This window comes from Salmo salar, chromosome ssa08 (assembly GCF_905237065.1).
Source record: "Salmo salar chromosome ssa08, Ssal_v3.1, whole genome shotgun sequence".
In the NCBI taxonomy this organism is placed as follows: Eukaryota; Metazoa; Chordata; class Actinopteri; order Salmoniformes; family Salmonidae; genus Salmo; species Salmo salar.
In genome coordinates, this window is record NC_059449.1 from 15,217,973 (window position 1) to 15,233,827 (window position 15,855).

The 15,855-nt window shown below is 40.1% G+C and overlaps 1 protein-coding gene across 1 annotated transcript; it reads right to left on the reverse strand.

The window, feature by feature from the left end:
- Positions 1-81: 81 nt before the first annotated feature.
- Positions 82-15,347, reverse strand: LOC106610286 (probable E3 ubiquitin-protein ligase HERC3). Its single transcript, XM_014209558.2, has 24 exons — positions 14,971-15,347; positions 14,384-14,498; positions 14,190-14,260; positions 13,572-13,793; positions 13,250-13,341; positions 12,928-13,058; positions 12,595-12,722; positions 12,381-12,457; positions 12,165-12,283; positions 11,916-11,975; positions 11,703-11,808; positions 11,370-11,559; positions 11,072-11,229; positions 6,205-6,279; positions 6,040-6,084; positions 5,855-5,941; positions 5,609-5,731; positions 5,244-5,384; positions 4,891-5,057; positions 1,518-1,581; positions 1,368-1,426; positions 1,067-1,250; positions 754-853; positions 82-663 (listed from the first exon to the last, which is right to left on the reverse strand). The coding sequence occupies exons 1-24, from the start codon at positions 15,197-15,199 to the stop codon at positions 446-448; spliced, it is 2,961 nt and encodes a 986-aa protein (XP_014065033.2). The 5' UTR covers positions 15,200-15,347; the 3' UTR covers positions 82-445.
- Between the last annotated feature and the right edge of the window lie 508 nt (positions 15,348-15,855).

Here is a 15,855-nt window from a genome sequence, read left to right on the forward strand (position 1 = left end):
GCATGACTGGTGTCAGCAAAATCTAGCCGAATCATGCGATGTACTTACATAACTTCCTAAAAAACAGTATTGCACTAGAACTTCCACAACAAATATTTATTAACAGTGGCTCTTTTTACTATGGCACTCATTCGCAGTTATTAACATTTGTATTAACAAAGACAGCACGTCGTACAGATATTCAAACAGCAGAGGTCTCCACGTATCCAGTTATCCCAGTGCATGAAGGAAACATGAGTAGAACATGTCAAGAAATACATATTTATATTGGTCCATATTGTGCAATACTGAATTTCAAATACAAAACTATATTTAAGACTACTTAATATGTTTGAAGATGTTCAGTTGTTAGCTCTGAATGGGTTTCATTGACTTAAAACATGAATACAATAATGACTGGCGAGGATAAAAATAAAAATACTACATGCTTCCCAGTTTAATCATTTCAAAAATCTCCAAACGCATCACAGTGGGTGATCGCATGGAGAAGTTTCTCCCGCAGAATGTCGATACTGCTGTAGTTAGGGAGGCATAACGTCACAGAGCAGGTTTGTGCTTTCGGATAATATTCATCAGCCTCAGTACTGCCCAAAGATGTGATTTGCATCTGCAGTTTGGAGAGACTTCGACCTCTGGGCAGTCTGTCCGTTCCAGTCAGAAAAGCTAGAAATTAGAGGATAATAATTATCCACTGACGAAGCATTTCTGGAGCTATACAATTATTTCAGTTTAATTAACTGTCTGTTAACTCACTTAAGAACGTCTTCTTTTGCTCCTCAGAGAACTCCATGAAAACTATCCAGAAGTTCTGGATGATGTCATCTGTGGGCCTATATCCTTGATACTGGGCATTCTGTTATTGCAGAGAAAAACATAATGAAACAACCGCATGTACAGTAGACCATGCCACTGTATTATAGCCATAGACTGTATAGTCCAAACAGAATGGGACCAGATTTAACCACTGGGAGCATAGCGCTGCTATATAGGCTACCAAACATGTATGAACTTCCATATTATATTGCTTATGTACTTTTATGACATATCTAAGCAGGTAGAACTTTACCTCTCTCAACTTGTCCCACTCGTAGTTGTCATCTCCTTGTAGAAGTGTCATCAGCTCCTCAGGTAGAAACATCCTCCATGCCTGTGTAGGGCAGCCTTTGTGGAAGCCTTTCTCAAAGTCTGCAAACTGAATCTGCACTGACTTGTTGAGCTTCATGTCAACGTACAAGTCAACATATTTCTTCCTGTGAATGATATATGGCAGACCAATGTTTATTTATGAGTACAGAACACTTCCTGTGGAATCCTTTTGTTAATTCAAGAGATGTATACATTGATAAGATTACTGTCATCAAATATACCTGTTGACCATGGTAAGTGGGACCTCCTCTCCATTTGGTATCAGTTCTTGCCCTTTGTACTTAGAAAGACAATAAAGATTATTACAGCATCAGCTGGGGTTACCTGTGTAGGCTACCAAAAATGGCAAAAAAGTATCAATTCTCTCTTACCATGAAAACCACATCCATTGCTTCAACAACCTCCTCATCTTCATCCAACAGATCCTGTAAGCCCCTAATTTTAAACAAACAAACAATAAATGTGATTTGAGCAGATATATAATAGTATCTCTAAAACAACAACTACACTGTCAAAATGAAGTGCTTTGTAACACCCAAACTAATGGCAACTGAGGAACCACCAACTTGAAGGAGACAAAACCTAAACTTTGCTGGAGTTTTGAAACACATTATCCTTAAATGTGTTGAGAGAGTAGTATGGATTCTTTAAATCAACAGCCAGCGGTTGAAGACAAACATATACAGGTACAGTTGAAGTCGGAAGTTTACATACACCTTAGCCAAATAGGAATTGTGAAACTGAGTTTAAATCTAACATTTAATCCTAGTAAAAATTCCCTGTCTTAGGTCAGTTAGGATCACTACTTTATTTTATTTTGACTTGGGTCAAACGGTTCGGCTAGCCTTCCACAAGCTTCCCACAATAAGTTGGGTGAATTTTGGCCCATTCCTCCTGACAGAGCTGGTGTAACTGAGTCAGGTTTGTATGCCTCCTTGCTCACACATGCTTTTTCAGTTCTGCCCACAAATTTTCTATAGGATTGAGGTCAGGGCTTTGTAATGGCCACTCAAATACCTTGACTTTGTTGTCCTTAAGCCATTTTGCCACATCTTTGGAAGTATGCTTGAGGTCATTGTCCATTTCGAAGACCCATTTGCAACCAAGCTTTAACTCCCTGACTGATGTTGCTTCTATATATGTCCACACAATTTTCCTTCCTCATGATGCCATCTATTTTGTTTAGTGCACCAGTCCCTCCTGCAGCAAAGCACCCCCACAACATGATTCTGCCACCCCCGTGCTTCACGGTTGGGATGGTGTTCTTCGGCTTGCAAGCCTCCCCCTTTTTCCTCCAAACATAACAATGGTCATTATGGCCAAACAGTTCTCTCTTTGTTTCATCAGACCAGAGGACATTTCTCCAAAACGTACAATCTTTGTCCCCATGTGCAGTTGCAAACCGTAGTGTGGCTTTTTATGGCGGTTTTGGAGCAGTGGCTTCTTCCTTGCTGAGCGGCCTTTCAGGTTGTCGATATAGGACTCGTTTTACTGTGGCTATAGATACTTTTGTACCTGTTTCCTCCAGCATCTTCACAAGGTCCTTTGCTGTTGTACTGGGATTGATTTGCACTTTCCGCACCAAAGTACGTTCATCTCTAGGAGACAGAACGCGTCTCCTTCCTTAGCGGTATGACGGCTGCGTGGTCCTGTTTTTTATACTTGCGTACTATTGTTTGTACAGATGAACATGGTACCTTCAGGCGTTTGGAAATTGCTCCCAAGGATGAACCAGACTTGTGGAGGTCTACAATTTTTTTCTGAGGTCTTGGCTGATTTCTTTTGATTTTCCCATGATGTCAAGCAAAGAGGCACTGAGTGTGAAGGTAGGCCTTGAAATACATCCACAGGTACACCTCCAATTTACTCAAATGATGTCAGTTAGCCTATCAGAAGCTTTTAAAGCCATTACATAATTTTCTGGAATTTTCAAAGCTATTTAAAGGCACAGTCAATTTAGTGTATGTAAACGTCTGACCCACTGGAATTGTAATACTGTGAATTATAAGTGAAATAATCTGTCTGTAAGCAATTGTTGGAAAAATGACTTGTGTCATGCACAAAGTAGATGTCCTAACCCACTTGCCAAAACTATAGTTTGTTAACAAAAAAATGTGTGGAGTGGTTGAAAAATGAGTTTTAATGACTCCAACCTAAGTCTAAACTTCTGACTTCAACTGTAACTGACAAAATAATGAAAACACTTGAGTAAATGAGGGATACAAAGTATATTGAAAGCAGGTGCTTTCACATGTGTGGTTCCTGAGTTAACTAAGTAATTAACATCCCATCATGCTGAGGGTCATGTATAAAATGCCCAGTTGCCCATTATTTTGGCTACCATGGCTAGGAGAAGAGATCTCAGTGGCATTGAAAGAGGGGTCTCAAAGGAGTATAGGGGGTTTAAAACCTCTACAGGATCGGTGTCCCGACCTCGGGATGGTTGAGCTAACGTACACTAATGCGATTAGCATGAGGTTGTAAGTAACAAGAACATTTCCCAGGACATAGACATATCTGATATTGTCAGAAAGCTTAAATTCTTGTTAATCTAACTGCACTGTCCAATTTACAGTAGCTATTACAGTGAAAGAATACCATGCTATTGTTTGAGGAGAGTGCACAGTTATGAACTTGAAAATGTATTAATAAACCAATTAGGCACATTTGGCAGTCTTGATATAACATTTTGAATACAAATGCAATGGTTCATTGGATCAGTCTAAAACGTTGCACATACACTGCTGCCATCTAGTGGCCAAAATATAAATTGCGCTTGGGCTGGAATAATACATTATAGCCTTTCTCTTGCACAAAGGTACAAAAAATACCAAAAAATGCATGGTTTTCTCTTTGTATTATCTTTTACCAGATCTAATGTGTTATATTATCCTACATTCATTTCCACACACTTCAAAGTGTTTCCTTTCAAATGGTATCAAGAATATGCATATCCTTGCTTCAGATCCTGAGCTACAGGCAGTTAGTTTGGGTATATCATTTTAGGCAAAAATTTAAATAAAGGGGCGGATCCTTCTTAAGTTAAAGTATGTGTGTGTGTCTCAGTAAACCAGATCTCAACCCAATTGAACACTTATGGGAGATTCTGGAGCGGCGACTGAGACAGCGTTTTCCTCCGCCATCAACAAAACACCAAATTATGGAATGTCTCGTGGAAGAATGGTGTCGCATCACTCCAATAGAGTTCCAGACACTTGTAGAATCTATGCCAAGGTGCATTGAAGCTGTTTTGGTGGTTCGTGGTGGCTCAAAGCCCTATTAAAGGCCCAGTGCAGTAAAAAACATGATTCTCCTTTGTTTTATATATATTTCCACATTATCATAGTTCACGTTTAGTGTAAGTTTTGTTGGGACGGAGTTTTGGCCTTCCAAAACTCCATCAGATGATCAGACATCACCATGAAGTAAATTAGTTAATAGTCCAATAAGAAAGAACATTCCAAACCTCTCTGCCAATAACAGCACATTTCCACTCAGACCACTCTTGGACAGTCCTTGCAAAATTCTTGCTTGAGAAATTGTCCTCTGCTAAGAAGCTATTTTTTTTCTCTTTTTGACCATTTTAATTGAAAACAATCACAGTAAGGTGCTTAATTGTTACCCAGATATGATTTGATAGTGAGATAAAAAAAACAGTTGCATTGGAACTTTAATACACTTTATGTTGGTGTTTCCTTTATTTTGGCAGCAACCTGTATAGCTTTTTCAGCAGAATAATTGTACCTTGCTTCAGTTGGAGACAGCTCTTTAAGGTCATCCAATGTTGTAGTCAGACCCAGAATCTTCTTGAAGAGAGCCAGAGGGAAGCAGAGGTTCAGAACACACTGATTATACAGTGCCTTCCCACAGAGCAGCCCAAGGAAGTAGAATTCATCAGTTATACCACCGTCCTATGGATTGAAAAAAAACAGAATGCCATAATCTAATCAGAACTTTCAATATTTAACAGTACAATATAACTATAACAGATAATAATATACATTTCTAATAATTGATATTTCTAATTTAGTAAATAAAATTGTGGGGAAAGATGGAGTTAAATCTGGGAACAATTTGTAATTGAATATGGAACATACATCTGTTGTGAACCATGCTAGTCCAGACTCGTAAACCTCCAGTGTCTTTGGTTCCATTTTGAGAAGTTCTCTCCCCAGGAGCCTGAAGAATTCCAGTGAAACGCCACCTTCATCCACACCATTCTCTGCTTGAAACTTCACCTGGAGACCAAAAAAAATACGCTATTTACTCCTAAATAAGGATTAGGAAATGAAAATACTTTTCCTAATACAGAGGTAGATGTTAAAATAAGTACCAAGTCCTGGTGTTTGTATTACTTGTTTAATCACTACTCTTTTCTCAGTTCAGTTCTTATTTATAGCTACAAAGTAAAAATAAACATTTTACACACAAAAAAATACTAGAAAACCTAGATAACAACAACCTTCAAAGGCATTGTGAAGTCGTGCCCACTTTGTCGAAGGTGCTGGAAAGCATCTTCCAGTGCTGTCTCTCTGCTCACATGTATTGTAGGGATGCAAAAGTCTAAAGGTCCATGGATGGCAAACTAAAAAAAAGGAACACATTTAAGATATGGCAACATTTAGCCTTCATTTTCAAATCTGATAGCAGTGTAGTAAATGAACGTGGTACCTTTTTTTAATAAACACCACATTTGGAAACAACTTACGCTGTAATTGAGTTCCAATTGATAAACTATACATTTAGCCTCTGTGTTGAAGATGCAAGATTGCCGGTGACATGAATAAAAGAATGCCTGGCATAAGAAAGAAATTAGTTAATCGACAATGTCAATGAATATTTCAAATAATCTATTATGAATTCAATTGATTGGTGTTGACTTTCATTGCTTACCTCGGGAAGATCTAGGTAGTCATAATAATCAAATGTGTTGAGCATCTAAAGAGGATTCGAAATTACAAAATCATTTTCCACTCTTTGTAGATTTCAGAGACATCATTAACATAATTACCCATTTTCATACCAACCTGCATTCATTTTATGAGATAGGCTACTCACATTCTGAAGCGTACGATTGACTCGGTTGATGTGGAAATTGCTTGCCGCAATTTTGATGCGTCTGTTGCAATTGACCTGAACAAAACAGAGGTTAAGGGAGCATTCAAAATTGCACAGTTTTTTCCCATATGCAGTGCCTTCAGAAAGTATTCACACCCCTTGACTTTTTTCACATTTTGTTATGTTACAGCCTGAATTTCAAATTGATAAAATATAGATGTTTTTGGTCACTGGCCAACACACAATACCCCATATGTCAAAGTAGACTTGTGTTTTAGGGAATTTTTACAAATTAATGAAACATTTAAAGCTGAAATGTCTTGAGTCAATAACTATTCAACCCCTTTGTTATGGCCTAAATAAGTTCAGGAGTAAACATTTGCTGAACAAGTCAAATAATAAGTTGCATGGACTCACTCTGTGTGTAGTAAGGATTTTTGAATGACTACCAAATCTCTGTACCCCACACATACAAGTCAACACCAATTAATTCAATTCAGAATAGATTCTTTGACATATTCATTGACATTGTCAATTAAGTCATGTATTTCTTATGCCAGGGCTTCTGTTCCAATCTGTAAGGTCCCTCAGTCGAGCAGTACATTTCAAACATAGATTCAAGCACAAAGACCAGGGAGGTTTTCCAATGCCTCGCAAGGAAGGGTAAAAAAAACAAAAACAAAACAGACAATGAATATCTCTTTGAGCATGGTGAAGTTATTAATTACACTTTGGATGGTGTATCAATACACCTAGTCACTATAAAGATACAGGCGTCCTTCCTAACTCAGTTGCTGGAGAGGAAGGAAACCGCTCAGAGATTTCACCATGAGGCAAATGGTGATTCTAAAACAGTTACAGTTTAATGGCTGTGATAGAAGAAAACTGACGATGGATCAACAACATTGTAGTTACCCCACAATACTAACCTAAATGACAGAGTGAAAAGAAGGAAGCCTGTACAGAATATGAATATTCCAAAACATGCATCCTGTTTGCAACAAGGCACTAAAGTAATACTGCTAAAACAAATGTGGCAAAGCAATTAACTTTTTGTCCCGAATACAAACTACACTGCTCAAAAAAATAAAGGGAACACTAAAATAACACATCCTAGATCTGAATGAATTAAATAATCTTATTAAATACTTTTTTCTTTACATAGTTGAATGTGCTGACAACGAAATCACACAAAAATAATCAATGGAAATCCAATTTATCAACCCATGGAGGCCTGGATTTGGAGTCACACACAAAATGAAAGTGGAAAACCACACTACAGGCTGATCCAACTTTGATGTAATGTCCTTAAAACCTGTTTGGGCTAGGGGGCAGTATTGAGAATTTTGGAAAAAATATGTGCCCATTTTTAACTGCCTCCTACACCAACTCAGAAGCTAGAATATGCATATTATTGTTCAGGTTTGGATAGAAAACACCCTAAAGTTTCTAAAACTGTTTGAATGGTGTCTGTGAGTATAACAGAACTCCTATGGCAGGCAAAAACCTGACAAGGTTTCATGCAGGAAGTGGCCTGTCTGACAAGGAGTCGTGCGTCTTGCATCTGTTTATTGAAGAGTAAGGATCTTAGCTGTAACGTGACAATTCCCAGGGCTCCAATAGGCTCTCAGAACCCGGGAAAAACCTGAACGATGACGAGGCAGCCTCTGGCTGAAACAGATTATCGCCTTATCCAAGTGGCCGATCAGAGGACCATTGAATGAGGCGCGTGCACGATTCGCCCCCGTGGAGAAATTTCATTCGGCTGTTTAGCTTATTGCAGATTCCCGGTCGGAATATTATCGCTTTTCTACGAGATAAATGGCATAAAAATTGGTTTTAAACAGCGGTTGACATGCTTCGAAGTACGGTAATGGAATATTTAGACATTTTTTGTCACGCCATGCGCCATGCGCCGCGACCGTTATTTACCATTCGTATAGTGTCTAGAACGCACGAACAAAACAGAGGATATTTGGATATAACGATGGATTATTTGGGACCAAACCTACATTTGTTATTGAAGTAGAAGTCCTGGGAGTGCATTCTGACGAAGAACAGGAAAGGTAAGAACATTTTTCTTATAGGAAATAGGATTTTGGTGAAGGCTAATCTTGCCGGGTGTCTAAATAGCTAGCCGTGATGGCTGGGCTATGTACTTAGAATATTGCAAAATGTGCTTCATCCGAAAAGCTATTTTAAAATCGGACATATCGAGTGCATAGAGGAGTAATGTATCTATAATTCTTAAAATAATTGTTATGCTTTTTGTGAACGTTTATCGTGAGTAATTTAGCAAACTGTTAGTAAATTCCCCGGAAGTTTGCGGGGGGTATGCTTTTTCTGAACGTCACATGCTAATGTAAAAAGCTGTTTTTTGATATAAATATGAACTTGATTGAACAGACATGCATGTATTGTATAACATAATGTCCTAGGTGTGTCATCTGATGAAGATCATAAAAGGTTAGTGCTGCATTTAGCTGTGGTTTGGGTTTTTGTGACATTATATGCTAGCTTGAAAAATGGGTGTCTGATTATTTCTGGCTGGGCACTCTCCTGACATAATCTAATGTTTTGCTTTCGTTGTAAAGCCTTTTTGAAATCGGACAGTGTGGTTAGATTAAGGACAGTCTTGTCTTTAAATAGCTGTAAAATAGTCATATGTTTGAGAAATTGAAGTAATAGTATTTCAAACGATTCAAAAATCGCGCCACTGAATTCAGGTGGCTGTTACGTAGGTGGGACGAATTCGTCCCGCCTTGCCCATAGAGGTTAAAACAAGTCAAAATGAGGCTCAGTAGTGTGTGTGGCCTCCACGTGCCTGTATGACCTCCCTACAACGCCTGTGCATGCTCCTGACGAGGTGGCAGATGGTCTCCTGAGGGATCTCCTCCCAGACCTGGACTAAATCATCCGCCAACTCCTGGACAGTCTGTGGTGCAACGTGGTGTTGGTGGATGGAGCGAGACATGATGTCCCAGATGTGCTCAATTGGATTCAGGTCTGGGGAACGGGCGGGCCAGTCCATAGCATCAATGCTTCCTCTTGCAGGAACTGCTGACACTCCAGCCACATGAGGTCTAGCATTGTCTTGCATTAGGAGGAACCCAGGGCCAACCGCACCAGCATATGGTCTCACAAGGGGTCTGAGGATCTCATCTCGGTACCTAATGGCAGTCAGGCTACCTCTGGCGAGCACATGGAGGGCTGTGCGGCCCCCCAAAGAAATGCCACCCCACACCATGACTGACCCACCGCCAAACCGGTCATTCTGGAGGATGTTGCAGGCAGCATAACGTTCTCCACGGCGTCTCCAGACTCTGTCACGTCTGTCACATGCTCAGTGTGAATCTGCTTTCATCTGTGAAGAGCACAGGGCGCCAGTGGCGAATTTGCCAATCTTGGTGTTCTCTGGCAAATGCCAAACGTCCTGCACGGTGTTGGGCTGTAAGCACAACCCCCACCTGTGGACGTCGGGCCTTCATACCACCCTCATGGAGTCTGTTTCTGACCGTTTGAGCAGACACATGCACATTTGTGGCCTGCTAGAGGTCATTTTGCAGGGCTCTGGCCGTGCTCCTCCTGCTCCTCCTTGCACAAAGGCGGAGGTAGCGGTCCTGCTGCTGGGTTGTTGCCCTCCTACGGCCTCCTCCACGTCTCCGGATGTACTGGCCTGTCTCCTGGTAGCGCCTCCATGCTCTGGACACTACGCTGACAGACACAGCAAACCTTTCTGCCACAGCTCGCATTGATGTGCCATCCTGGATGAGCTGCACTACCTGAGCCACTTGTGTGGGTTGTAGACTCCGTCTCATGCTACCACAAGAGTGAGAGCACCGCCAGCATTCAGAAGTGACCAAAACATCAGCCAGGAAGCATAGGAACTGAGAAGTTGTCTGTGGTTACCACCTGCAGAACCACTCCTTTATTGGGGTGTCTTGCTAATTGCCTATAATTTCCACCTGTTGTCTATTCCATTTGCACAACAGCATGTGAAATGTATTGTCAATCAGTGTTGCTTCCTAAGTGGACAGTTTGATTTCACAGAAGTGTGATTGACTTGGAGTTACATTGTGTTGTTTAAGTGTTCCCTTTATTTTTTTGAGCAGTATATTATGTTTGGGGAAAATCCAATAAAACACATTACTAAGTACCACTCTCCATACTTTCAAGCATAGTGGTGGCTGCATTATGTTATGGAAATGCTTGTAATCGTTGAAGACTGAGGAGTTTTTCAGGATAAAAAAAGAAACGGAATGAAGCTAAGCACAGGCAATCTGGTTCAGTCTGCATTCCACCAGACACTGGGAGATGAATTCCCCTTCCATCGGGACAACAACCTAAAACACAAGGCCAAATCTACACTGGAATTGCTTACCAAGAATACAGTGAATGTTCCTGAGTAGGTGAGTTACAGTTTTGAGTTAAATCTACTTGAAAATATATGGCAAGACCTAAAAATGGTTGTCTAGCAATGACAAACAACAAATTTGACAGAGCTTGAATACTTTTTAAAAGAATAATGGGCAAATGTTGCACAATCCAGGTGTGGAAAGCTCGTAAAGACTTACCCAGAAAGACTCACAGCTGTAATCGCTGTCAAAGGTGCTTCTACAAAGTATTGATCAAGGTGTGAATACTTATGTAAATTAAATATTTCTGTACTTCATTTTCAATAAATTTGCAAACATTTCTAAAAACATGTTTTCACTTTATAATAATGGGGTATTGTGTGTAGATGGTGGAGGGGGGAAACAATATTTAATTCATTTTGAATTCAGGCTGTAACACAACAAAATGTGGAATAAGTCAAGAGGTATGAATACTTTCTGAAAGGCACCCAATTATGGCAATGGATGTTTACCTCATACAGCCTCTTCATAACCTTTACAGTCCATTCAAATGTTTCTTTAACATCACAGCCCTCCTCTGCCATCATACGGAGATACTCTGCTGACACATAGTGGAATGTTTTCACCAGAGTTCTGAAGGGGGTGTCGGGAAGTGTCGACCATAGGCCCTCTGTTGGAATTAGACAAGAGTTTAGTTAATACTACAGCAATACTACTGCTATATCTTAAAAAGAGAGGCGAAGAGGAGAGAAGTCAAGACAAGAGAAGAAAATAAAAGACAAGACGTGTATTGATGGATGGTGACTTTACCAAGGACCTGGAGCTTGTCTGGGTTCAGTCTGAGGATGGCAGCAGCGAAGGCCTCAGTAATGTCTATGCGATGTTGTTTTAGGAGAACTCTCAGGAGCTCGGGGATGATGAGGTACACCCTCAGACCCTCCACACCAATAGGATCCTTACTCAGGGAGGGAAGGAGTATGTGCTGGACGACATTTTTAACCTAGAACCATGACAGGAGTGCTTGTGGGTCACAACTCAATGACTTATCGTGGCTTACAGTATCAATGACTGGTCAAATTGAATATCAAGGACAACAAACAGAAAATAAGTATTTGATCATAAAGATAATATATGAAATGATACCTCAGCCAGAACTTTGTCCTTTTCTGCAAGCTTTTGAAAAGCCAGTCGGGCGAATGACAAGTCCAGGCCAGAGTGCTTCAGTGAGGTTCGGTAATGTTTGTCACGGCTAGTGATTGATGAGATCAATAAATACTATTAAATATGCAACAATAAAACAATAAAAAGTATTCAATAATGTGATAAAACATTAATGGATAGGCAGTGAGTTCTTACCTTTTGTCCAGGAAGCTCCCATTTAAACATGATGCAGAAGAGAATGTTTTTGTGATTACCCTGAAAATAAAAGTGAAGAATCTTATAGTTCAGTGTATGTAAGTTCCTGAGACCTTCATCTTTTCAGTAGTTGTTGTGTCACTGACTCATGTATGTTTGTGTTGCCTTGTCCACTTATCAACCATCAACCATCATGAGTTGCGTATTTGTATTGAGCCTGGGGATCAGGTTTATTTGTATCATACTAACTTCTGTATCTTCTTCCATGATGTTGAGTCACAGTCCGAGATCCATCTGTTAATGATGTCACCATCTAATGTTTGAGTCACTTTTCCGAGATTGGAGTCATTCAACACTTTTCCAGATTCCTGTAATAACAATTTTATGCACTGCATTAAAACAATGTTAAGTACTAAGGACAAACAGAACAAACTAACTGTACACTTTTAACTGTAAACACATTACTTGAGCAGAGCTGCACAAGGCAAAAGAATGGTTTCCTCCAGCAAAGGTTTGTTCAATTTGCTGGTCATCAATGCGGCCTGAAAATGACCCAAAACAGTCACGATGTTATAAACCTGTTATTTTATCATTTCATAGAGACCAACATTTCTGCCTAAGTACTGTATTGCATTTTAATTAGGTTACGTTATGCAGAGGAAAGGAATGTTTTAATTACCCTGTGGTAGCTGTACTGGCAGAGGCACAGACTGATCCATCTTGACTCCATTTCCCAGCTGCCCTTGCTCTCCACGCCCAAATGAGTAGATCTTTTTGAAGGAGCCCACGAACGCCAACGTGTGGTTTCTAATTTGACAAACAGGATTGTAGGTAAAGGAAAAAAATCACAAATCAACTGTGATCCCTAAGAATGGATATATCCAAGAATACACCCAGTGTCACTCCAAGATTGATCTTACCATCCAAGCTACATCCATTGATCTTTGTCTGAATATGTATGATTGTACAGAGATTCACATGACTTCTATCAATCAATCTAGTAACTACATACCTTCCACAGGCTATCTGGGTCACCTTTGCCCCCCAGAGTTCGGCCACCAGTCGAGGTCGTAGTTCATTTCTGAGAGAGTTGTGTCCAAGCTGTCCATGTCGACCCGAGCCAAATGTGAACACTAAACCTCCCTAGAACAAAACCCATTCACACAGTTATCATGATGATGTGTTCGGCACCTGTTGTTGATATGAATGTTTCTACTGTGTGTGATGGCAACCAGCAAGACATCATTGGTCCAAACATTCTTTCGATCTTAATGGTACTGGGAGTAAAAACATAGTATCAGTTGGAAATATTGTTGTGTAAAAAACATCAGAACCTTTGTCAGAACGGCAGTATGCTCCACTCCACAGGAAACAGTAATGGTCTTCTTTAGATTCAGGCAATCAACAGGAGCTGGAGCAGGTCTGTCTGTCGAAAATAGATTTGACAGATTTTTTTCTTTGCTTGTCTTTTTCTGTTTTGGCTATTTTAAAAAGAAAAATCTATTAAAAAGAAAATCTATATATACTATTTGACATTAAATGATCAGATCTACTCATACTGTCTGCTTCAAACATATCAAATGTACTACCTTTCTTTAAAAGATACCAACTATTAATGAAAACACATTAGCATAGTAATATTTGTGTATACAGTACCTATTGTGTCCCCCAGTCCCAGCTGCCCGGTGCTGTTCTTGCCCCAGCCGAACACGGCTCCAGAGAGGGTCAGGGCGAAGCTGTGGTCTCCCCCAGCGGTGATCTGAGCCAGGGGGATACCTGACAGAGACTTGAGGGGCTGGGGAGACAAGGTGCTGGGCTCTCCCTTCCCCAAACCCAGCTGTCCGCTGGAGTTCTGGCCCCACGTGAACACATTACCATCTAATGGAAGGTAAAATAACATTTGTACATAGGAAATCTCACAGGACACGTGCTGCATTGTTAGAGTATGTGATAAATGTAGTTTTATTTTAAATGTCTATTGTGAACCTTCTCAAACCCTTTTTTTTCACCTTTTATTTCTGCCCTTTTCTGCACTATGAACTTTTGGGCATGATGATGTCCCAATAAAACATCTCTATTTTAGAATTAAAGCCTCAGTTGATTTTTTATTCGAAGAATTGACAGTGTGCGGGTCTCCATCTCTTCCAGTATTCTCATGTTGATATCTATGTACCTGGAACAGAGACTATTTGGTATAACGGACATTCAAAGAGCACAGACAGCCTCCTATCATATCCCGTCTCAAACTGGGTGATTTAGAATGTAATTGTTTACCTTGGGTTAGTGCAATGGAATGCTGGTCTCCACATGCAACCTGAATTACCTGATTCAAGTTACCCACTGGTCTGAGAAAACACAGACAACCAAAAGTAATCATTACAATATGGTCAATTACTACAATTGACAGAAGCCACTAAAATGTGAGTAGGCCTAAGCCAAGAGATGTGTCATGTCTGTCAAGCACCCACCTGGGAACATTGGACGATTGGGTGAGGCAGAAAACTCTGCCCTCTTCAGACAGTAAAATAATATGTGCATCACCGCAACTCAGAGCCAGAATCTTCTCCCTGCACTCCACACTCTCTACACACATGAAATATACATGAAATGTATTATCTAGCTTAAAGGGGCAATTAGCAGTTACTTCATCCAATTTTTATAATATGTACCCATTGATTCTTGAAGAATATAACTTATAAATGCCTCATGAGCTTAGTTCAACTGTCATACCCCATCAGAACCCAGAATATAAGCTTGTTTTACTCCAATGTTTGTAAACAATGTACATGTAAACAAACACTGTATAGTCTCAAAACATTGTTAAAACTATAATTTTGATATCATGGATGGTTAGTCCTTGCATCAATAGCGCTATCTATGAATTTGAGAGTGGTTACATATCTCAAGCCCCATGCCTCAGCTTTTTACAGAAACGGGTGGGGAGGACGCTTTGTTATTGTTTCACCTGCTGATTGCCGCTTAAACAATTTGTTTAAGCAGTTCAGTAAAGAAGTGGGCTCTGGTCGTGGGGAAAAACATATAGAAAGGTGCTTACTCAGTTTTCCTGTGATCCTTCTCCCATCTTTGTCCTCTTGCATCCGAGCGACGGACACTTGTTTCCCATTATTTCTGATGAACGCGAGTACTTTATTACCTACAGAAAGATGCGTAATTGGAGATTTCATGTGTATGAAATTTACGCAACAGTCCGTGTTCGCCTTTACCAAACCATTCGATTTCACTGAACCGAAGCCATTAGGGGTGTTCTCTCCCCACGAAAACATTGTAAATGTGTTATTATTATCGCCGTCTAAACGTATCCATAATCAGCTAATCTTGATGGAACACAGGACGGTCATTCTGCGCCCTGGGAGTCAGTGCGTTCTAAAGCGATGAACGAAACCATATGACATATCTGTAAAAGAAACAGCAAGAAACGAAAACGAAACCTAAGTCGGCATTTTCCTCCAAACAGAAACGTATGCCACAATGGGAATGGCCTGAGTAAACGAAAATATCAGGTTGGCACATATGCAGTGGGACAGGGTAGAGGTAAAGTATTTTAAACAAACACAGCTAGCACATTTGGTTCCTTGGAAGTTGTTCGAAAGTACTTTTTTTGTTTCCCATTGGTTCTGGGGACAAAGCCATACGTTTCCTGACAGTGAAAACAGAATGTTTTTTAAACATTCTGAGAATGGAAGTGAAAATGTTGCCTGTTCCGGGAACTTACATTTTTAGGTTGCAGGGAGGTTCTTCTATGGTTCCCTGAACATTTTCCTGGGATGTTTTATTACCGTTCTGAGAACAGAAATTATAGGGTAATTAAATAATGTCCTGAGACTGTTTCAAAGACTTTTAATAACACTGCTAGTTTAGGTTAACTGTTTTGAACTCCAAGCACAATTCATTTGCTTAAGCATTAATCATGCAAACCCAT